General features: G+C 37.6%; 1 protein-coding gene across 8 annotated transcripts in view; it reads right to left on the bottom strand.

The window, feature by feature from the left end:
- Positions 1–23,474, bottom strand: part of Trpc4 (transient receptor potential cation channel subfamily C member 4) — a 158,056-nt gene that overhangs the window by 95,498 nt on the left and 39,084 nt on the right. For 7 of the 8 annotated variants that reach the window (XM_042685611.1, XM_042685610.1, XM_042685608.1 and 4 more), the window contains exon 2: positions 9,447–9,965. The exons of the other annotated variant lie outside the window; for it this stretch is intronic. In XM_042685611.1, coding sequence (XP_042541545.1) covers positions 9,447–9,965 — 519 coding nt within the window. The remainder of the gene's footprint in view (positions 1–9,446; positions 9,966–23,474) is intronic. 8 annotated transcript variants of the gene reach the window in all.

Below are 23,474 nucleotides of genomic sequence, written 5' to 3' on the forward strand. Positions count from 1 at the left end.
AGGGAAAACAGAAAGAAGACCTAATATATTTTAAAATGCAATTCAGAAGGACAAGTGAAAACCTAGTGGATCATTCACAATGCAAATTGATTTTGAAAACCTATTCTGGGAAGAGCTGGAGAGGAACCAACTTTAGAGGCTGCGATAAAATTAATACAATTATATTCTTCGGTAACAATGTAGATCCTAACATAGAATACTCTCTAAGAAGGAAAAACTTCTTGACATTCAGAATGGTAATGTAACCCATGGGGCACCAATGAATATTGATCACAAACATTAGCATGTGAAATGATGATGCCAACCTTGCCACTGCTAACTGAAATGACACACTTGTACAGCCACTTTCCTGAGTGTGCTTACCTTTGTGTGTTAGAGGTCTATGACATGGCAGACCCCTAATGGAAAATACAGCAGCAACTATTGTCATTGCCATTTTCTTGGGAGCAAATATGCCAATTATGCTAATCTCTGCATTTTCATTATGATTTGTAGAGTAACCATTTTAGCTGAGAAAAGAGGAATGCAAAGGAAAATGTGTCTAACAGTATATCCTTAGTTAGAAGTGGAAAAGGAAATTACTTCTAATTCATAAAATTCATGTTTTTTTTAAAAATAAAATTATTTTCTTCTTTCCTCCCCTCCCCTCCCCTCCCCTCCCCTCCCCTCTCCTATGTCTCTCCTTCCTTTATTTCCTTCCTTTTTTTTCTTCTTTTTGGCTAGTTCTGAGGTTTGAACTCCAGACTTTGCCCTCTTCTTGTCTTTTCTCTCCAGGCTAATGTTCTCCTACTTGAGCCACACCACTTCCAAGCTTGCTGCTTGAACTAATTGAATAAGTCTCACAAATTTGTTGCTAGGCCTGGCTTCAAATCTCAGTGGATCTTATCTCAGCCTTCTCAGAAGTTCAGATTACAGGCATGAGCAGCCATTGCTATGTTTACAATAGTTGTTTTCAATCACACAAAGACAATTTATTATGTATCAATAAAACAAAATTCTCCCAGAAATTCTTACATACTCAGATGGTGTGGATTTAACAGTGTTTTTTTTCTTTCTTTCTTTTTTTTGTTTTTTTGGTTAGGTTGGTTGTGGAGCTTGAACTCTGAGCCTGGGCACTGTTCTTCAGCTCTTTGGCACAAGGCAAGTGCTCTGCCACTTGAGCTACAGAGCCACTTCTGGTTTTCTGGTGGTTTATTGGAGGTAAGAGTCTCATGGCCTTTCCTGCCTGGGCTGGCTTTGAACTGTGACCCTCAGTTCTCAGCCTCCTGAGTAGGTATGATTACAGGCGTGAGCCACCAGTGCCCGGCATCCTTGTTTCCTGAGCCATAGAAAATCATACAAAATTATCAACCATAAAAATAAGTAATACAAAATCACCAGTATAAGCAGATGAACCATGTACAGCCAGTGAGAAGGTTATCTTTCCTGTCCTACTATGTACCAAATGATTTTCACAGCCTGACTGGGATGGAGAAAATGAAACAAAGCAAAGGTCATGGATCAAGACTTTGACTGTAAAGGCCTATAGATGAAATAGTATATATGTAATTGGAGCATTTGGATTAGTGTGAGGCACACAGTACAGGCAGTAAGTGTGGGTGTGCAGAGGGCTTGGGCAGGATTCATGCATGCATTCAGTGCCACATCGTACACCTTGTGTGGTGATCACTGTGGAAGTTTACATGGCGTTCACCTACATAGTTTCATGGTGCCAAACTGAAGGGTTCCTTGGGATAAAGTATTGGGAAAGTTCTCCCTGGATCTGCATTTGCTAAAGATTACAACAACGTCAGGAACTTTTAGTAGTATGTGGACAACATATGGCAAGAGGTAAAGTAACAGGTGATGTGTTCAACTTGATCATCAAAATGTGGAAACTTACGGTAAGAATGAAAATCAATAGCAATAAAGCATGTTGTTGGTGATAGGCTAAATAGAAAGCCAACTAATGGAAGGCTTCCTAGAGAAAGTGGTGTCTGAGGAGACATTTATTTGAGGGATATAAATAATTTCCATAAACAAAGTTTAAAAAAAGAGATCAGGTAAGAAACATTAGATATGATACAAATGGCCTAGTATGTGTTAACTAAATAAATGAAGCTCAGGTAAAGTGACTAACACCTTTAATTACATAAATGATTCCAAGGTAATTCAGAAGAATCATTGCGTATAAAAGATAATTACCATAGCAACCATGTCTCTCTTTTCTCCTGAGACTTTTTGCTTGGATATCCTTACATGTAAGTTTTTTTTTTTCTTTGATGTTCCACAGGCATCAAAGTACTCAAACTGTCCACATTCTCATGTGGCATATCCTGGGCACAAGAAATATAACAGGAGTGATTTAGAATCTCCAGATTTAAACAAGAGTAAAATAGAAGGATATGAAAAAAAAAACAAGCAAAGTTTAAGGTCAGCTCTTCCATGTAATATGTAGCCAGTATACAGCTGTCTAGTGGCTGCCAAACAGGCTGCCGAATCCAGTGGTTCTAAGTCCTTGTTCACCAGGTTCACCAACACATTTACAAGGTCTTGATCTAACAGCCAGTAGTAGTCTTATCCCATTTCTCTTTGAATTTTCAGAAAAAGATGGTAATAGGTGTAATACATATACTTATAGGTGCTGTACAGTATGCAAAACATATACACACACATCAAGATGCTATGTGTAAAGGTACTATATGTAAAATCCTATATATATATACACATATAAACCTTAATACATTAAATTAAATGTATTTATATATTTATTATATACATCTATGTATACATAGATATGTATATACAGATAATTTTATGTATGCAATATATATGTGCTATGTGTATGCACACACACACACACACACACACACACACACACACAGTGTTGCTATTTTCCCTTAACTGCCATCAAAATCACAAAATGACATTTTACTGGGAATCTCACTAGGTAGATTAAAGGTTGAAAATCTAAGTGACATTTAAAAGTTTTTTTGGTTTGTTTTAAATATGAAATTTGTAGTATAAAAAGTTTAGTTTTTGCCAGGCGCCGGTGGCTCATGCTTGTAATCCTAGCTTCTCAGGAGGTTGCGATCTGAGGATTGTGGTTCAAAGCCATCCCAGGCAGGAAAGTCTGTGAAACTCTTATCTCCAATAAACCACCAGAAAACCAGAAGTGGCGCTGTAGCTCAAGTGGTAGAGCGCTAGCCTTGAGCTGAAGAGCTGAGGGACAGTGCTCAGGCCCAGACCGACCAAAAAAAAAAAAAAGTTTAGTTTTAAGCTATTTTATTTAAAAATGATTACTGATTTTTGAATATACTTTGAGACCAGTTTTCATGTGAGAAACTGTTGGTGAAGAATTCTTTTTTCCTTCATTTTTTTCCCCCTTTGGTTTATACCCTGTTGTCACTGTTTTTGAATTTGGTACCCAGTGTTTTGTATATATGTGTATCTGATTTGGGGAAGGGAAGGGAAATAACGGTGAGACAAAGGGCAAACCAATGGAACAGCCATACTAACAATACTCTGTTGGAAATGAACTTTACAACTTGGGAGGGGGGAAGAAAGTTGAGGGGAGGGCAAGTAGGAGAAAATGAGGGAGGGGGTAATAGTGTTGGACAAGAAATGTAACTCCTCTGTACATCACTCTTACAATAAAATAATAACAAAATTAGTTCACTCCCCCTACCAGCAAAAAATAATTTATAAAATAACCAAGAAAGTTTGTTTTTTGACATAATGTCTTGTACGTCTCATTGTTGCAATGGGTCCACCTGTAACCCTATTTAAACAATTTTTTTACTCTTCCCCTCCCCCAAATATACCAACATCAAATAAAGTGAAAGCAGGGATTATACCATAGGGGAGGGACATACAAAGCAACAAAGAAATCACCTTGTAAATATGTTAGAAACAGTAGCAAGAAAGCAAAACCATTTGAGTCCTTATCCTGGGGTTCATTTCACCTAGCATCAACTTATCTGACCATTTCTGCTTGTTCAATTGAACAAATTGGACAAATCCAATTGAACATCAAATTTTAAAATGAATGCTGCAGGACTTCTGACTAAACTTGATGAAAGAAAAAAGCAAATAATTTTTTTAAATGTAGGTTAAAGATAATGAAAATGAATTAAAATAGTATTAAAAACATGTGTACGCATGGTATTTACTATGTGGAAAATTTTCCACTCTGAATTTGAAACGCTGTAAAGAGATTGGGTTGGGATGCTTTATTCAAAACGATGTCTTCCACTTCGTGCCATTATTATTCTACATCTAGGCCACTTTGCTTGTGGATTAATTAGTTCACAATGCTGACAAACCATGTGTAACCAAAGTTAGGTAAGACTTCACTGTTAAAAAAAATACAGAGATAATGTCTCAAACTCTCCAGTGGTCTTAAAAATATTACAGCATAGTAATCATCTCAACTGTCACAAAAATCATGCCATAGTCCAAGGAACCAGATCCTGACGTGTGCCATGTGTTCATTCCTGTTTTATGGTTACCTAATCACAGTTGGAGAATCTGTTCTAAGCTTATGGCTTTATTGTTCTGATTTGTCTCCAGCTTCCTTAATTTTGTGTCATTGGGAATGTGGTGTTAACTCTAACCTTGTGTTGCTTTCGACAAAGGAGGGGGTAACTGCTCAACAAGAAATATGCTTATTACCTTACTCATGTAACTGTAACCCCTCTTTACAGCATGTTTACAATAAAATAACTTTAAACAAACAAAAAACCCTCCTAACCCTGGTTAAGGAACTTTCCCTGATTTATCTCAGCATAAGAATAAAAATGTTTTGAGTTCAACACACACAGAATTTTTTTTTTTTAAAGAAGTCAAAGTTTTTGGAGTTAAAAATCTGAATTTACATCCTGGTCCCAACATTGAACAGTACTTAGCACTCTGTGACTCAGACTCCTCAAACAAATGACAGTTCATACTGTGTAGATTTATTTGGAATTTGAAGAATACTAAGCCATGTTTACAAAGGAATATGGTGTTTAGCATCTATTGCTTTGATATGCTACAAGATAATGCTTTACCAGGAAATGAATGACAGATCTACGACATCACTATTTTGGTATGAATAGAAATAATGAGATTCTTCTTTCTGTGGTTGATGATCAGAAAATAATACACAAAACAGTAATGTAACAAATAACTATGCTACTCAATTAATGTAAGGACTTCCTTTTGGAATAATATTAGAAAAATACTAGGTCACCTCTGCAATCAAACCCTGACAATATGAATTATTTTAAGATCTAAATTCATAAGGAAATGATTATGTGATTAATCTAAACATAGAAATTTAATCAGGAAAAAACCCTCAGGAAACTGTTGAGAACTGAGAAATTTTATAACTTTATTCAGTTATATTCACTACTGAACACCTTCTACATATTAGGTGTGGTCAAGACAGGTATGTTCCTAACTTGGAGATGAAAAGGGAGGAGGGGTGAGAATACAAGACATTTATCTCAGGGAGTGTGCCCAAGGTTTGTTTAAGAAATGCTCCTCAGTGAGATAAAATGAGTAGAGCTGTAAAGAATGGCCAGAACTGCCTAACATCAAGGTTAATTAGAAGGCATTCTAAAAGGATAAAGAATGGATCTGATGGAAAACCTCAAATTAATTTCAAATAAGCCAAGGAATACTTGTGTAAGGCAAGGTGGCTATACTAAAGCAGAATTTATATAGGATATAATCTTAGTAGAAAACTTGAAATCAAATATCTTCCTTTTTTCTTGATCTTTGTGTATTGGGGTTTGAAGTCAGGGCCTTATTGTAGCTCCTAAGCACTATATAACTTGAGCCACAATCTAAGCTGTTTTTGCTTAGTTATTTTTCAGTGAGCAGCCTGTGCTAACCTCCCCAGGCTTGACCTTGATCTATCTATCTATCTATCTATCTATCTATCTATCTATCTATCTATCTATCTATCTATCTATCTATCTATCTATCTATCTATCTACCTATCTACCTATCTATCTATCCACACACACACACACACACACACACACATTCTGATTCTGTGTATCCGAGACAAGTATGAGCCATTACTCTTGGCTAAATCAAACATTTTGAAATCAGTACTTTTTGAGTGACCTAGAAATACGTTTACAAAAGACAACTTTCGATTTCAAAGGACATATATGAGAGTAAAATCTTATTCCTGATCTTTTCATAATGCTATCAGCTATACAGTGTTACTTTGCTTGGTGAAAATTATCACCCCCAGGGAAATATGTTCTTTGATATTGAGTGAAGTTCTTTGATATTGAGTGAAAGAGTTGCCAGAACAACTGTGTAAGAGTTTTGTTTTTGTTTCTTTTCTCTGTGGACATCTCTACATCTCTAAAGATGAAAGGAAGAGATACAAATGTGATGGGTTTAAAAACATTTCTTTTTAAGAGATTATTATTTTCTTGTTCATGTCACATCTGGTTATTAATTTTTTTTTTACTATCTTTTACTTGTTAGCTATCTTATACTTCTAGTTCCTTCCACCCTCCAAAAATCACATTAGTAAAGAAGTTTAAAGGGGCTGGGAAGGTGGCTCAGTGGTAGAGCGCTTGCCTTGCAAGCCTGAGGCCCTGGGTTCGATTCCTCAGCACCATATAAGCAAAAAGAAAAAAGCCAGAAGTGGTGCTGTGGCTCAAGTGGTAGAGTGCTAGCCTTGAACTGAAGAGCTGAGGGACAGCGCCCAGGCCCAGAGTTCAGGCCCCATAACCGGACCCAAAATAAAAAAAGAAATTTAAACCTCATATTAGTGAAAAGATTTCAAGCATCTTAAAAGATAGTAATAGAAACAATCAAGCGGCTTCTGTTAGGTTGTCACTATGAATTTGTTACTTTTTGTCCAGTAAGATTTGAAGGTAAATTAACTTTATATACAAAAGTACTAAAGCAAAAAAAAAAAAAAGGAAGTACTGAGCAGGGATGGATATTTTCTTATATTGAGAAAATCTTCTCTAATAGACTATGTTCTATAAGAGCAGAGAGAGAGAGAGATGAATCACTATCCAGAACCAAGTATCTGGGCCTATTGTCTAGATTGTGTTCCATGAAATGTATGTTGAAATACAGTGCAATTAATGAAAGAAGAAATTAATCAATAAATAAAGTATATGAAAATGAACTACAGGTACAGATTTAAATATAAAAAATATGGAATAAGTTCATATTAAGGTTTCTATCATATTCCTTTTGGATAGGTTGATTAATGTCATTGGGTCATTAGTAGCATTCTGTTATGAGACTATCGGAAAGGAATTTATGAGGGCTTTTCACCTAAGCTTGTATGAGTCATTGCAACCAATGTCAAGGTTAAATTAGTGATGATGGCCTGAACCAATTCAATTCAGGCAATAATAAATTTGGGCTGACACACTTCCAATGGACCTGAAGTGAAACTGGTAAACAAAGCAAAACTCTTTTGTGTCCTGAACATCCTGGTAGTTTTATTTTGTCTCATTATATGATAATACCAATACTGAATGAAGAGCTTATAAGAATCATTTGTAATTTCGGTGTTATATCTTCAAATTCCCCTCCCCAAAGAAAACCCATGAAAGAAAACCACAAGACCATGTTAACAGTAGATCTTATGAAGATCTGGCCCAAATTCTGGTGCTACAATATTGATCTTACCTCATGTAATTCACTACGACACACACACACACACACATACACACACACACACGCACACACGCACACACACATACACACACACACACGCACACACACATACACACACACACATACACACACACACGCACACACACATACACACACACAAACACACACACACACATACACACACACATACACACACACACGCACACACACATACACACACACACATACACACACACACGCACACACACATACACACACACACGCACACACACATACACACACACATACGCACACACACGCACACACACATACACACACACAAACACACACACACACACATACACACACACAAACACACACACACACACACACACAAACACACACAATGACTTTTCTTTTTTTTTTTATTCAGCCCTTGGGTAGTGCTGGTGTTTCAACTCAGTGGTCAAACTCTCTGAGCAAGCACTCTAATACATGAGCCACAACCCAGACCTTCAGTGGGTATAATCTTTAATTTATTTATTTAATCTATTTATCTCATAACGGTATGTTGATATGTTAACATGCAAATGTGTAGATTATTATGCAGAATACTAAATTAATAATTTAATATTGATATATTAACATAAAACTATAAGATAAATTGATGAAAAATTATTATTAAACCACATTAAAATTGTTCTGACTCTTTCAGCTCCTTCAGTCCTAAACCTAAGACAACACATTAATATTTTCAGATGGACTAAAATTTGGCTGTGAGTTTAGAGTCAGAAAAAATGCACATGCAGGTGCACACACACACACACACACACACACACACACACAGACATTCACACACAAAAGAAGCTGTTTCTTACACTGTTAAGGAAAACCTCAGACTCAGGTTCCTATGATAACTGGATTATCTCAAGTGGTCAAAATGTTACAGGAAAAGTTCAAGGAAGTAAATCAGGCACCTTGAGTCTGGAGTTTTTAGTAAGTAGCAGCAGACGAAGCAGTCAGAACTGACATGGAGTCAAGACAACATTCCAAAGAACTGTCTCCTTCCCTCTTTCTTTTTCTTTATCTCAACTATTCAGCTTCTCAACTATTGTTCTGTCATAATTAGCCTCTATCAATATGTTTTGGGGAGAGAGATAACCAGTCTTTAGGGAACTCAAGCACAATTGTGACAGGAGAACCAAATAGCAATGCTAAGCCGTAACTGTTAAATGACATTTCCTTGTTAAGCACTACAAATCTATGAAAATCTAATGGGAAATTCTTACTGCCCTCCAATTAACTTTTTAACTTCTCGTTCTTGACAAAACAAGAGATAAAACAGGATGTGAAGAAAGTTTGACCAGATTCTTTTGGTTTACTAAATAACTTTCCCCTTATTAATAACGCTTAACAATGCTTTTTAGAATATAATACCTTATAATATGTGAAGGAGCCTTCACATACATCCATACAGTCTAGTGGTTATGTGAAGAAAGAAACTTCAAATTTGTGTATATATACATATATAGACATATGTATATATACACATATTTGAAATATATTTATATGTGCATATTTAATATTACAAGTAATTTTATCATAAGTTCATGTGTGCACTTTATCAGAGATACTACAACATCATTACAAATGAAACCCTTATTACCACTCTTGAATGTGAAGATAATTACTAATCTTCTGAACCGTGGCTATCACCCACTTACAGGTGCATAGAAATGTTGGCAAACCTCACAACACTCTCCTGGGGGGCCCATTCCTTCCTTGGGGACTAGTCTTGCTTGCTTGCATTTTGATGGAGTTAGTCTTTCATTACTCACCTCTTTTTGACGGTACTTAATGGCTAATTTCAGTCTTGCAAGATCATTTCCACTTTGTTCTTCAATCAGACTATTGTCATCTCGGTAATTAAGAATGATTTCCAGTTCTCTGGAGCTTCTTGTCTGATCCAACAGATCCTTGGCAAATTGTTTGCACTGTCTGGACAGCTCCTCGTACTCGGACTTGAACTCATTTTCCACCTTGCTCAGTTCTTGAAGCTCCCAACTTAATTGAAAGGCTGTGAGGAAAGGGTCTTCACTGGACAGGGCGATGAGAGAGGGACTGGCCAAGGCCTTGTAGATATTGAGGCGGGATCGTGAATGACGGAGGCTGTCCACGTCTGAACTGGAGACGCATTCCACGCAATTACAGCGGACCTCATGGGGTCGGGGCACTGAAACACCTTTTTGGACCAAAAGTTTTATTATCTCGTAATTATTTGTATGAGCTGCCAAGATGATTGGTGTAATGTCCGGTGTGAATTCGGAGAACTGCTTATCCAGGAGTATGGGAGGCACCTGGGGGGGAGGGGAGAGAAAGAAAAAGACAGGAAAATGAGGGAAAAAGACAGTTTTTCAAGCCTGTGAACTTCAAACAAGGTACTGTAGCAATGTTGAAGGCTCATAAATCTTTTGCTAATTTTTTTTTTTGCAAGAGAGACAAGCTTATATTTTTTTTTTAAAAAAACAAGAAAATGGAAGAGGGAAGAAACATATTTCCAATAGAATGGCACATTATTCATCTGAATTGTGGCATTAAAAATAATTTCTTTTCCTTTTCTTATGGATACTTGAGTTTGAACCTTGAGCCTTATACTTCCAGTCAGGTGCTACTGAGCACCCTTAGCACCACCACCCCCCACTTCCTTTTTGCTTTGTTTTTTTCTTCAAATGGGAGGCTACTGTCAGACTGTAATCCTCTTTACCTATCTTTTCTGAGTAGGTGAGATCAAATGAGTACACCCTCATACCTGGCCTGTTGATGAAGATAGGGTCATACTAACTTTTTCCCCATTGTCTTCAAAATGTAATCTTGTCTACCTTTCAGGTATCTGGGATGACATGACATGTATGAGCAATCTTGCCTAACCCTTAAAATTTAAAAATAGGTCCTTAGAAACTTTTAAAATTAATAAGAGCTTTTCTTCCTCCTTGCTTTGTGTGATGTGTGATGAATGTGTGTGTGTGTGTTAGAATGATGACTTGATCTCAGGGCCTAGGTTCTAGCTTTTTGCTAAAAGCTGGTGTTCCTGTCTATCACTTGCACTACAGCTCCACTTCTGGCTTTCTTGCAGACTTTACTGCTTAGGCTTGCTTCAAACTGTGATGCTCAGCTCTTAGCCTCCTCAGTAGCTAAGATTACAAGCATAAGCCACCAGTGCTGCCTCTCCTTTCTTCTTCTTCTTCTTTTTTAAACTAATAACCTTATTTCCTTTCCCAGAGATGTCACTTTTCCAATGCATTGGGGGCTGGGAAGGTGGCTCAGTGGTAGAGCGCTTGCCTTGCATGCCCGAGGCCCTGGGTTCCATTCCTCAGCACCACATAAGCAAAAAGAAAAAAGCCGGGAGTGGCGCTGTGGCTCAAGCACTAGCCTTGAGCTGAAGAGCTGAGGGACAGCGCCCAGGCCCGGAGTTCAGGCCCCACGACCGGACCCCCCCCTCCCCCAAAAAAAAGAATGTACTGATAACTGGTTGGGTTGTTTTAAACCAGAGGTCTTCCCTGGGCTCTTCCTATTCATTCCTCAAGGATGCTTTGTTTATTTTTTTTTTTTTTTTCCTGTGTTTAGTTTCTGCTTTCTTCACGTGTAGATTAATGATCACAAGCAGCAGTGGAAACAGGTGGTCTGGACTCATGCTTTCTGCATCTGCCTCTTCCTGCTATAATTCCCAGGTGGGAAAAGATGCTCCATTGCTAACAAACAAATTAACCAAATAAGCTATATATAACTATGATTAATGTTATGCATGGATATTATATAATTTTAATTACTTTAGTGCTTTCTCTTAGCTAAAATATGGTCTGAATTCAACATTGCAGGGCTGGATTAGTCCTTTGAGACTGGATTGTAGTAAGCAGGTCAGCCTTCCCATGGTCTAATTGCATATGCCTTTTCTACCTGAGGCTCCTTCTCTTTCCACTTTTATGCCGTGAGCACATGCAGCACCCTGCTCTCCAGTGAAGATGTGGGACTCATGATTTTCAACTATCTCCAGAACTGTAAGCAAAATAAAACCTCTTTTCTAATACTTACCCAGTCTCCCGTATTTGTTACAGCAACACAAAATAGCTAAGAAAATCTCCTTATATTTTTCCTTATTAAAAAAATGTGTTTTTCTCCTTTTTGCATCACTATGAATCCATCGATTTTTTTCTCCTTAATTTTGGAAAATACATTGTGATTATTACCATAGTGATTTATTTTTATGACTTATTGATGAATCACATACATACAGCAAAATCCATAAATATTAGCACACATAATGGATAACTACTAAGAATTAATGTTTCCTTAGCAAATATATATGTGCATCTATGTGTGTATATGTATATATGTACATGTACACACACACACACACATATATATACACACACATACACACATGTGTATATATTTTTGGTACTGGGGACTGAATTCAATTTTGCTGTAGATAATGTGAAGAAAATAGTCCATACCACTATGGAGTATTATTGGGCTTAAAAAAAAATCACACTTGTATTAAGGTGCATACAAGGGAATCATCACTTGAAGCAAAATAATCCAGAAATGAAAAGATGTACACCCAGTATTTTCTTGCATATGTGAAATCCAGCTAGAAAGCAAAGATGTGAAATTAAAGAGTGCTATGGGAGACAAGGAGAAGGGACAGCAGGGGGGGAAGGGTACGAGGGAGGATAATGAGGTGCTGAATATTGTTAAGGTACATTGGCTCACACCTATAATCCTAGCTACTCAGGAGGCTGAGGTCTGAGGATCACAATTCAAAACCAGCCCAGGCAGGAAAGTCTGCCAGATCCTTATCTTCAATTAACCACCACAAAACTGGAAGTATAGTTGGGGTTATACTAGAGTATTAGCCTTCAACAGAAAAGCACAGGGACAGCACCCAGACCCTGAGTTCAAACTCCTTGACTGACAAAAAAAGTATATTGCATACATGCATAATAACATCATAATGAAACCCACTATTATGTACAATGAATATAGATAAAGATAAATGAAAAAACCAGAACAGAAACAATTCCTATCTTTTAAAAGGTTAAAAAAATCAAATATTTATTAAGTACAAATTACAATAAGCTAATACTGATTTATTATTATAAAAAGAAAGTATTTTTCCTAAAATCGTGTGTCCTAAATATACAGAGCTTATTAGAAGATGCAGAGTGATGGTGAGTGAAATCCCAAGGCTTCCTGTGTTCTCAGCATTAGGCTCACTTGGAGTATGTCCACTGTGCAAACTCAGTTCCTGAGAAGAGCTGCTTTCTGCATACTTTATGCCATGCCCTTTCTGTCTATGTACTCACCTCCAGATATGCTATGGCTGGCTGCCTGGAATATCCAGTATAGTAGTTTATTATCTAGTCTCAAAGCTTAGGTTCTTCATAAGGGGATCCACTTGGGTATGTTTAAGTAAATGCCATACTGTTCATGCAAAAAATCAAATCAAACTGTGATGTGTTTGTCAACCTACAACATTATCACATATCATCATCATATGTCAGAACTGTATGTTTTTCTTCATATGTCAGAAAGTACAAATAAAATATGGTACATGGACAGAATGTTTGTCACTCCTCCCAACTCCTTTATCAATTCCCTAATGGGATAGTTTGTAAAAATTGGACTTTTGGGAAGTTATTAGGTTCCAAAAACTCACAAGTACATGTAGGGGTCCCTATGAAAGCATTCCTTATAAAAAGAGTGACTTAGCACCGCCTCCTAAGTGCTTTCCAACAGTTGAGGACAAAAAGAAGACAACTAGAGTTCCGGGAAGATGGCGGAGGAGAAGCTGGAATCTGAACAAGCTCTTGCATAGAAAACAGTTTCAGAGTTCCAGTGAACAGTCCCAAGCCAGAGAATCACACCAAGTGTGCCATCACAGGACAGAGAGTTAGTCAAGAGAGGGGAAGCCAACCAGACACATCTGAGCGTCTGCCAGTAGCTGCTGCTGCGGCGGCAGGGTCACAGCGGCAACCACAGCCGCGGCCATACCTGAGCGCTCACACAGAGAGTCCGGGACGAAGGAGCCAGACGCAGCGGGCGAGCGGATTCTACTCAACACCAGCAAGAACCGACAAGGAGCGGACAACTTCATCCTGCACTTTGCAGACCAGAGACGACCCAGGATCCAAGACTCGGCATGAGTAGAAGCCCCACTTCCTCACTCCTTCCCAGGGAGCAGAGGAGGGAAGGCCACCCCTCCCCCCCCAGCACCGGTGATCTCCATCTTGGATACCGACAAAGCTCGGAGGAGCGGCTAGCTCCAGCTCAGGCCTTGGAATAAAACGAGTCATTTAGCAGGTCACAAGAACTTAACGGCGAAGTGACCTCACAGACTCAGTTCCATCCAGGGAAAAGTCACCCAGCTCAGGCGCCAGCCATTGGAGTGGCTCTCCTCACCGGGTAACCAGAGCCAGAGGCTGCCCCTCCCTCTAGCAGCCACCACAATCAATTGAAAAACAGAAACCCTGAGAATGGCTTCAGGCTGGGTGCTGTGAGTTTTTTTTCACAAAATAGCCCCAGGGAAAAGCTACTGTTTGTTGAAAGGCCTCAACTCTACCCAGAACCTAGCCTCATCACTGCATCCCCCTCTTTTGTGATTCTCAAAGCAGATCACCCTCCCAGTAAACTAACCTGGGAGGGGGAATCTCAAAATCTTGGGTAAAGCAGAGCATTTTTCTACCTGTTCCAACAAACTGACTTAAGAAACCAATCAAGCCACAGGACCTCAAGCCGACCAGAGACTCCAACCACACTCTGGTTACAGACAAAAGGGAGATACAGGACTCTTCCCACCCCTCCCAAAAAAAAAAAAAAAAATCAAAGAACTTTTTTTTTTTCATCTTCTTCTTTTCTTTTTTCTTTTTTTGTTTTGTTTTTTTTTTCGTCCTATGTTACCTTATATATATAAAAAAATTTTTTTTGCTTTTCTAAAACTTTTATTAATCTTTAATTTTTGCCTCTTCTGAAAAAATAATTGTTTTCCATTAACTTTTTTTTTTTCTTTCTCCTCTTATAATTTTTATTTTAGGAATACGTGAATGTGTGTTTTCCTTTCTTTTCTTGTCTTCTTTCTCTTTTTCTTTCATTCTTAATTATCTTTTTGTTTTTTGTCTAGCTCTACTGAATTACTGATCATTTCTTCTCACTCTCCTATCCTTTCCATCTTTTCCTCTTTGTTCTTCTTTATATGACTTAACTCTTGTTCTGCACATCCTCAGATAAACCTGTAGTTAACCAGTAGACCCTATCCCCCATTGTGTACACACTTAATCCACAAACTTATTACTCAATTCAAAACCTCTGAGACTTAAATTCATTAATAGCAGTACTACCTCTTTATACCTATATAATATTTTAAGCATTTTTAAAAAGTTTTTCACATCTCCTCTATGTCCCTCCCTTTCTCTCAACATATTCATATTCCTCTATAAATAGATGGTCCTTTAATCTCTAAAATAACATTAATTTTTACGTTTCTTTTTTTTTCTGGTCTCTTTTCATTCCCCTTTCCCTTTCTTCTTTTTCTCTCTCTCTCTGCTTGCATCCTACCCAACCTATTTCCTGCAGTGTGATTAGGACATAGTTAACTCTCCCTGTGCCTCCCCACACCAATCTATTCCTATTTTTTACCCACATCTCTCCCTAACCCTAATAATTTCTGGTTTTCCAAATTCTTCTCTGCGGTTCGAAGCCCTTTAACATATAGTTGTTTGATGTCGAATAGATGTATCTGTTGAACTAGATTGTATCTGTAGACTATTGACTGTACAAATGCAAACTTTGGTTGATGGTTGCCTTAAGATAGTGTTCTAGCACAAAACTGGTGCTATCTTCATCTCAAATGGGCAGAGTAAGCCGGAAAAACACAAGAAAAATGGCAAATTCGGGTATCTCAATTCCCAATCTTGATAATCAGGGGTTAGAAGAGATAATGAATAATCCAGAGGAGAGTTCCCAAACAGCTCTACAAACACTGGTGGCAAACATGATAAATGAAAAGTTTGACAACGTACAAAGGACTCTGTATGAGCGTGATAGGGAGAGAGAGGAAGCATCCCAGAAGTTTATACAGGAATATCATAAGCGTGAGGAAGCTACTCAAAAACTGATACAGGATTTGCGTGAACAACTTGAGAATACTCAAAGAGAAAGGGAGGAATGGCGTGAGCAGGCTGAGAACACTCAAAGAGATCTGCAGGAATCCCACGAATGGGAGGAAGCTAATCAAAGAGTAATACAGGAATTGAGAGACCAGGTAGAGAACACACAAAGATCACTAAAGGCATTCATGGAATCCATTAACAAAGAGCTGAAGGAAGTCAGGGAGACCACAAAGGGAATGCTGAATGGAACCCAACAGAAGGAATGGGAGCCCAAAGAAACCATAACCAATCAACTAAGCGATTTGAGGACAAACACTGAACACCAAATTAAGGAAGTAAAGAAATTCATACAAGACCTAAAACAGAGCTTCAACAAAGAACTTGAAGCCATCAAAGCTGACCAACTAGAAGGAAAAGAGATAAAAAACAAAGTAGAGAGTCTTGACAGCAGGTTAGACCATGCAGAAGATCGAATCTCAGGGATTGAAGACAGCCTAGATATTATAGAGAAAGAACATACAACCATCCAAGACAAGTCCAAGAAATATGATAGATCTATCCAACACCTGGAAGACACCATCAGAAGGCCTAATCTAAGGATAATGGGTGTAGAGGAGCACCTAGAAACAGAAGTTAATGGTCTAGGAAATTTGTTTAACAGGATCCTAGCAGAGAACTTCCCAAACATGCAAAAAGATAGGCCTGTCCAGATACAAGAAGCCTTTAGAACCCCAAATAGACCAGACCAGAATAGGACATCCCACCGCCACATTATAATCCACACAGGATCAACTCAGAACAAGGAAAAGATCCTTAAAGCTGTCAAGGAGAAAAGGGTAATCACTTATAAAGGGAAACCAATTAGAATCACCTCAGATTTCTCAGCAGAGACAATCAAAGCAAGAAGAGCCTGGAATGATGTATGCCATGCCCTAAAAACAAACAACTATCAACCAAGAATACTGTACCCAGCTAAACTCTCCTTCATAACTGAAGGCCAAATAAAAACCTTCCATAGCAAAGAAAAATTGAAACAATACATCTCCACCAAACCAGCCCTACAAAAGATTCTTAAAGATGTCCTACACATAGAAAACCAACAAGACCACAATAAAGGCCAAGAAACTGCACCCAAACTGAGAATCCAAGAACCATAGGAAGAACCCAGTTTTCGCAGTCTCCAAGAAGGTAGATAACATGGCAGGAACTCCCAAATACCTCTCAGTCCTATCTCTTAATGTTAACGGACTGAACTCTCCAATTAAGCGACATAGACTGTCTAGTTGGATTAAAAAACAAGACCCTTCTATCTGCTGCCTGCAGGAGTCACATCTTGCCCGTAAAAACAAACACATTTTCAATGTTAAAGGCTGGAACAAAATCTACCAAGCAAACGGACCGCATAAACAGGCGGGAGTTGCAATCCTAATATCAGATAAAATAGACTTAAAATTAAAATTCGTGAAAAGAGATAAAGAAGGTCGCTACATACTAATCAAAGGATCTCTCCTTCAGGAGGATATTACAATTCTAAATATCTATTCGCCAAACAATGGAGCACCCAAATTTATCAAAGAAACACTACTTTCCCTCAAATCCCATACAGATCCAAAGACATTAATTGTTGGGGATTTTAACACACCACTCTCCCCACTAGATAGATCAACTCGGCAAAAACTCAACAGAGAAACCGCAGATCTAAACAGCTGCATAGATCAACTAGACTTAACAGACATTTACCGAACATTTCACCCAGCAGCATCAGAATACACGTTTTTCTCAGCAGCACATGGAACGTTTTCTAAAATAGACCACATTTTAGGCCACAAAGCAAACTTGTCTAAATTCAGAAACATTGAAGTTATACCTTGCATTCTCTCTGACCACAAGGGAATAAAATTAGAACTCAACACCAAAAGCCACCAAAGAAAGTCCTGTATCACATGGAGGCTGAACAACACACTGCTGAATCATGAGTGGGTCATGGAAGAGATTAGAAAGGAAATTCAAATGTTCATGCTATTCAACAAAAATGAACACACAAAATACCAGCTCCTCTGGGACACAGCAAAGGCAGTACTCAGAGGCAAGTTTATAGCTCTGAGCTCCTACATCAACAAATTGGAGAGATCTGAAACTAACAATTTAATGACACATCTAAACCTCCTTGAAAAAGAGCAGCAAGATAAACCCCAATCCAGTAGACGGAAAGAAATAATCAAAATTAAATCAGAATTAAATGAATTAGAATCCAAAAAAACTATAGAAAGGATCAACAAAACAAAGAGTTGGTTCTTCGAAAAACTTAACAAAATTGACAGACCCTTAGCAAATCTTATCAGAAAAAGAAGAGAACACACCCAAATTAATAAACTCAGAGATGAGAATGGAAACATCACCACGGAAACAACCAAGATTCAGACCATTATAAGGGAATACTTCTCAAAACTTTATGCTAATAAGTTTGAGAACTTGACAGAAATGGACCTCTTCCTAGCAAATATTGACATGCCAAAACTAAACCAAGATGAGTTAAACTATCTTAACAGGCCCATATCAAGCATTGAAATAGAAACAGCAATAAGAGACCTCCCAGCTAAGAAAAGTCCAGGACCAGATGGTTTTACAGCGGAATTTTACAAGGCCTTCAAAGCAGAGCTCACACCAATTCTCCTCCAACTCTTCAATGAAATTGAAAGAGAAAGCTCACTACCGAACACATTCTATGAAGCCATCATAACCCTCATCCCAAAACCAGGCAGGGACTCATCAAAGAAAGAGAACTATAGACCCATTTCTTTGATGAACATTGATGCAAAACTTCTCAACAAAATTTTGGCCAACCGACTTCAACAATTCATCCAAAAAATCATACACCACGATCAAACAGGATTCATTTCAGGGATGCAAAGCTGGTTCAATATACGCAAATCAATTAATATTATTCATCACATCAACAGGAGCAAGAATAAGAACCACATGGTTATCTCAATAGACGCAGAAAAAGCATTCGACAAGATCCAACACCCCTTCCTGATGAAGGTTTTGGAAAAATTAGGAATCCATGGAACATTCCTCAATACAATAAAGGCTGTATATGACAAACCTACAGCCAGCATTATACTCAATGGTGAAAAACTAAAACCCATTTCCTCTTAACTCAGGAACAAGACAAGGATGCCCACTCTCTCCACTTCTCTTCAATCTAGTATTAGAATGCCTAGCTACAGCAATAAGACAAGATGCAGACATAAAGGGGATCCAAATAGGGAAAGAAGAAATAAAACTCTCCCTCTTTGCAGATGACATGATCTTGTAGTTAAAGAATCCCATAGACTCCACTCCCAAATTACTCAAGCTGATTCAAAACTTTGGCAAAGTAGCAGGTTATAAAATTAACCCCCAAAAATCAATGGCTTTTCTGTATGCCAACAATGAGAAAAGTGTGGCTGAAATTAGGAAAGCAACTCCATTTGTAATAGCCCCACAAAAAATAAAATACCTCGGAATTAACTTAACTAAAGAAGTGAAGGACCTCTATGATGAAAACTTTAAAATCTTGAAAAAGGAAATCAACACAGAACTTAAAAAATGGCAAAACCTCCCATGCTCCTGGATTGGAAAGATTAACATCGTGAAAATGGCAATACTTCCCAAGGCTATCTACAAATTCAATGCAATACCTATCAAAATTCCACCCTCATTCTTCAAGGAAATAGAAGAGGCAATCCAAAAATTCATATGGAACAATAAAAGACCCCGAATAGCAAAAACGCTCCTCAACGGAAAGAACACTGCTGGAGGAATATCAATACCAAATTTCAAACTCTACTATAAAGCCATAGTAATCAAAACAGCTTGGTATTGGCATAAGAACAGACCTCAGGACCAATGGAATAGAATTGAAAACCCAGAAATAAACCTACAGACCTATAGCCATCTAATCTTCGATAAGGGAGCTAAAACAATAGAATGGAAGACAGACAGCCTCTTCAGTAAATGCTGCTGGCAAAACTGGTTAACTACATGTAGAAAACTAAAGCTAGATCCTTATATATCACCCTGCACCAGAATCAACTCCAAATGGATCAAAGACCTTGAACTCAAAGCAGACACTCTGAAAACATTACAGGATGGAATAGGAGAAACCCTGGGTCTCCTTGGCTCAGGCCGAAATTTTCTGAATAGAGACCCGGAAACACAACAAATCAATGAAAGGCTGGACAAATGGGATTGTATAAGGTTGCAGAACTTCTGTAGGGCAAATGACATAGCTAGCAAGATCAATAGAAAGCCCACGGACTGGGAGAAGATCTTTACTAGCCATACAACGTACAAGGGTCTCATATCTAAAATATATTTGGAACTCAAAAAATTAAACCACCCATCAACAAATCCTCAAAGAAACAACTGCCCAATAAGTAAGTGGGTGAAAGACCTAAAGAGAAGCTTCTCTGAAGAAGAAAGAAGGATGGCCAATAGACACATGAAGAAATGTTCAACATCCCTAGCCATAAAAGAAATGCAAATCAAAACAACATTGAGATATCACCTCACTCCAGTTAGAACAGCAAAAATCAAGAACTCTAACAACAACAGATGCTGGAGGGGATGTGGACAGAAAGGAACCTTACTTCATTGTTGGTGGGAATGTAAACTTGTTCAACCACTTTGGAAAGCAGTATGGAGGTTCCTCAAAAGACTCCACATAGAGCTCCCCTATGACCCAGCAATCCCACTTTTGGGCATTTACCCTAATGTTTACAAAAAAGACCACACTAAAGCTACCAGCACAACTATGTTTATTTCAGCATTATTTACCATAGCTAAGATATGGAACCAACCCAGATGCCCCTCAATAGATGAATGGATCAAGAAAATGTGGTATATATACACAATGGAATTCTATGCCTCCATCAGAAAGAATGACATTGCCCCATTTGTTAGGAAATGGAAAGGCTTGGAAAAAATTATATTAAGTGAAGTAAGCCAGGCCCAAAGAAACATAGGTCCCATGGTTTCCCTTATTTGCAATATCTAGTATAGGTATGAGTCAAGCGGAAAAAGTCAGAGAAGGTGATGTTAGGAAAACGAACCCTCAAATATGTATTTTAATGTTTTTGTTTCTTTCATGCATGTGTTTCTAACGCATTTATAAGATTATTTCTTGGTTGCTTTGTATGTCCCTCCCCCACAGTGTAACCCCTGCTTTCACTATATTTGATGTCAGTATAACATGTGGAGGAGATGGGGACAAACAAGTCGTTTAAGGATTCAGGTGGACCTGTTGCAACAATGAGAAGTACAAAATGTCATGTCAAAACCAGCTTTACAATGTCGGAGGGGGGAAGGGGGGGTATGATTGGGTGGGGGGGGAGGGGGGAGGCTGGGAAGGGATGTGAAGGGTAAACAAAGGAGGAGGCTGCAATGCTTGGTAAGAAATGTATGCATTATCCTGCCCATGTAATTGTAACCCCTCTGTACAGTATGTTCTCAAATAAAATAAAATAAAATTTAAAAAAAAAAAAAAGAAGACAACTATTTAGTCAGAAGAAAGATGAAACTGAATACTTACCAAACTTGATACCTTAACTCTTGGATTTTGTAACCTTGAGGATAATGGGAAATAGATGTCTTGGTTAAGCAAAGTAGGATACTGGAACCCAGTGCAGGCCTGTTGCCTATATTGTAGTACTGTAAGTTTGTTTTGCCTTTTATTCTATCATTATTTATTCAATTATTTATTCTACGAGTATTTATTCAATACCTGTTTCTCAATCTTGCCATTATATTAGTCACATTATTAACTTAGTCATTGTAATATCATAGAGTACTGAACTTACTGGTTCAACATGAGGATCCCATTAACTCATCAGCTGATTGCTGAGCTCAGGAGTCAACCACATACTTCACAATGAAATGACTACCTCTTGTCTGAGTCACAGATTTCAAAACGTAGAGCAGGTTTTCCTAAATATAGCCATCTCTATCATTGGAATGTATGCTTTTGAACTACAAACACGTATAAAAGTTTTGGAGTCAAATTCATTCTGAAGAGACCTTTACCAAAATCTAATTCCCTTAAAGTTGAGACTTATTAATATAAATTGTGAGGGTACAGAAAAAAGTCATATGTTTATGAAAAGAAATGTATTCAAATTACTCAAATAGTGTTGTCTTGTGTATACAATTCAAGATGCTAAAAATACAAAGATCTATTATGGAGTCTTTATTTAATTGTGACAGTCTTTTAAAGTCAGTCATATGTAAAACAGTATCTTTGTAACATGAAATTTCTGATTTAAGTATCTTTTTTATAACCCTGCTGATAGCATAATAATAGAAGTTTTATACAATCCACAATATTGTTTTCAAGTGCTTCAATAAAAATTTTGATAAACCTTAGACAGCTGCTGATAGCTCATGACTGTAATCCTAGATACTCAAGAAGCTGAGGTCCTAGGATCATGATTTGAAGCCAATCCTGGACAGAAAAAAATTCCCATGAGACTCTTATCTACAATTAACCACTCAAAAAAAAAAAAAAAAAAGAAAGAAAGAAAAGAAAATGGAGATGTGACTCAAAGTTGTAGAGTGTTAGCCTTGAGTAGAAGAGCTCAGGACCCTGAATTCAAGTGCAAAAATTGAGATAATAAAAAGAAAAAGAAATTTGGTAAATCTTACAGTTTCCTTTTGCTTTTAGCATTAGTATGTTAATGTAATATATCAAAACACTTTAAAAGAAAGTAATATAAAAACCAATTTATCTCAAATGTGGATGATTTGGCTTTCTAATTGAAATCAAGGAAACAGTTTCAACTTAAAGTTATTTTTTAAAGCTTTGTTTAGCTGAGTGTCTATGTCTCATACCTGTAATTGTAGCTAACGAGGAAGCTGAGACCTGAGACTTGCCATTCAAAGTCAGCTAGGGCGGGCAAATATGAGAGAATTTTGTCTCCAATTAACCAGCCCAAAGCTGCAAGTGGTAGAGTGTTGGCATTGGGTGGAAAGTTCTAAGAGATGATGAGTTCAAGTGTCAGTCGTGGCACACATGTATACATGCACACATGTATACATGCACATACAAATCATTTAATTGAAATTATTTAGAATCTAATAGTTTAATCCAAATACATACAATACCTATTTCTACCTGAGCCACTTGGACAAAAGCAAGTGGTTACTCTTCAATGAATGAGTCGATAGATAGATAGATACATTGATTTGCAATTACAACTGAACAACTCAACCTCATTAGTTGAGGACTAAATTTTTGCCTCAAACATAAAACAGCATAGGAATTTTATTTATGGAGTCAAGGAACTTAACAGTTGGTAGGTTCACCTTGGTATCTCAGAGTAAAGATTCCTGTATTTTCTACCATATCTGAGTGGCCACAACTTATACACATGAATAGTTTGATATGAGATCTGATGAAGCCTTGAGCTGGAAAATAGTTATAAGAAGTAGTTTCAGAAGAATGGTCACCTTTACATATACCAGCCTGTAAATTTGTGACAGGTAGATATTCTGTGCTATACGTGCTCCTTTGAAAGTCTGGGACATCCAGAGAGTGGATCTTCATCCAGTAAAAAATAATATTTCTAAACAAATTGAGTAATATTTTTGTGAGCTACAAATATAAATCTAAAAGATACTTAAAACACATTTGAGATGTAGTATAAATATACTTCCCTATTG

The sequence above is a fragment of the Dipodomys spectabilis genome, unplaced genomic scaffold (genome assembly GCF_019054845.1).
Source record: "Dipodomys spectabilis isolate Male_0828 unplaced genomic scaffold, ASM1905484v1 ptg000095l, whole genome shotgun sequence".
Lineage (NCBI taxonomy): Eukaryota > Metazoa > Chordata > Mammalia > Rodentia > Heteromyidae > Dipodomys > Dipodomys spectabilis.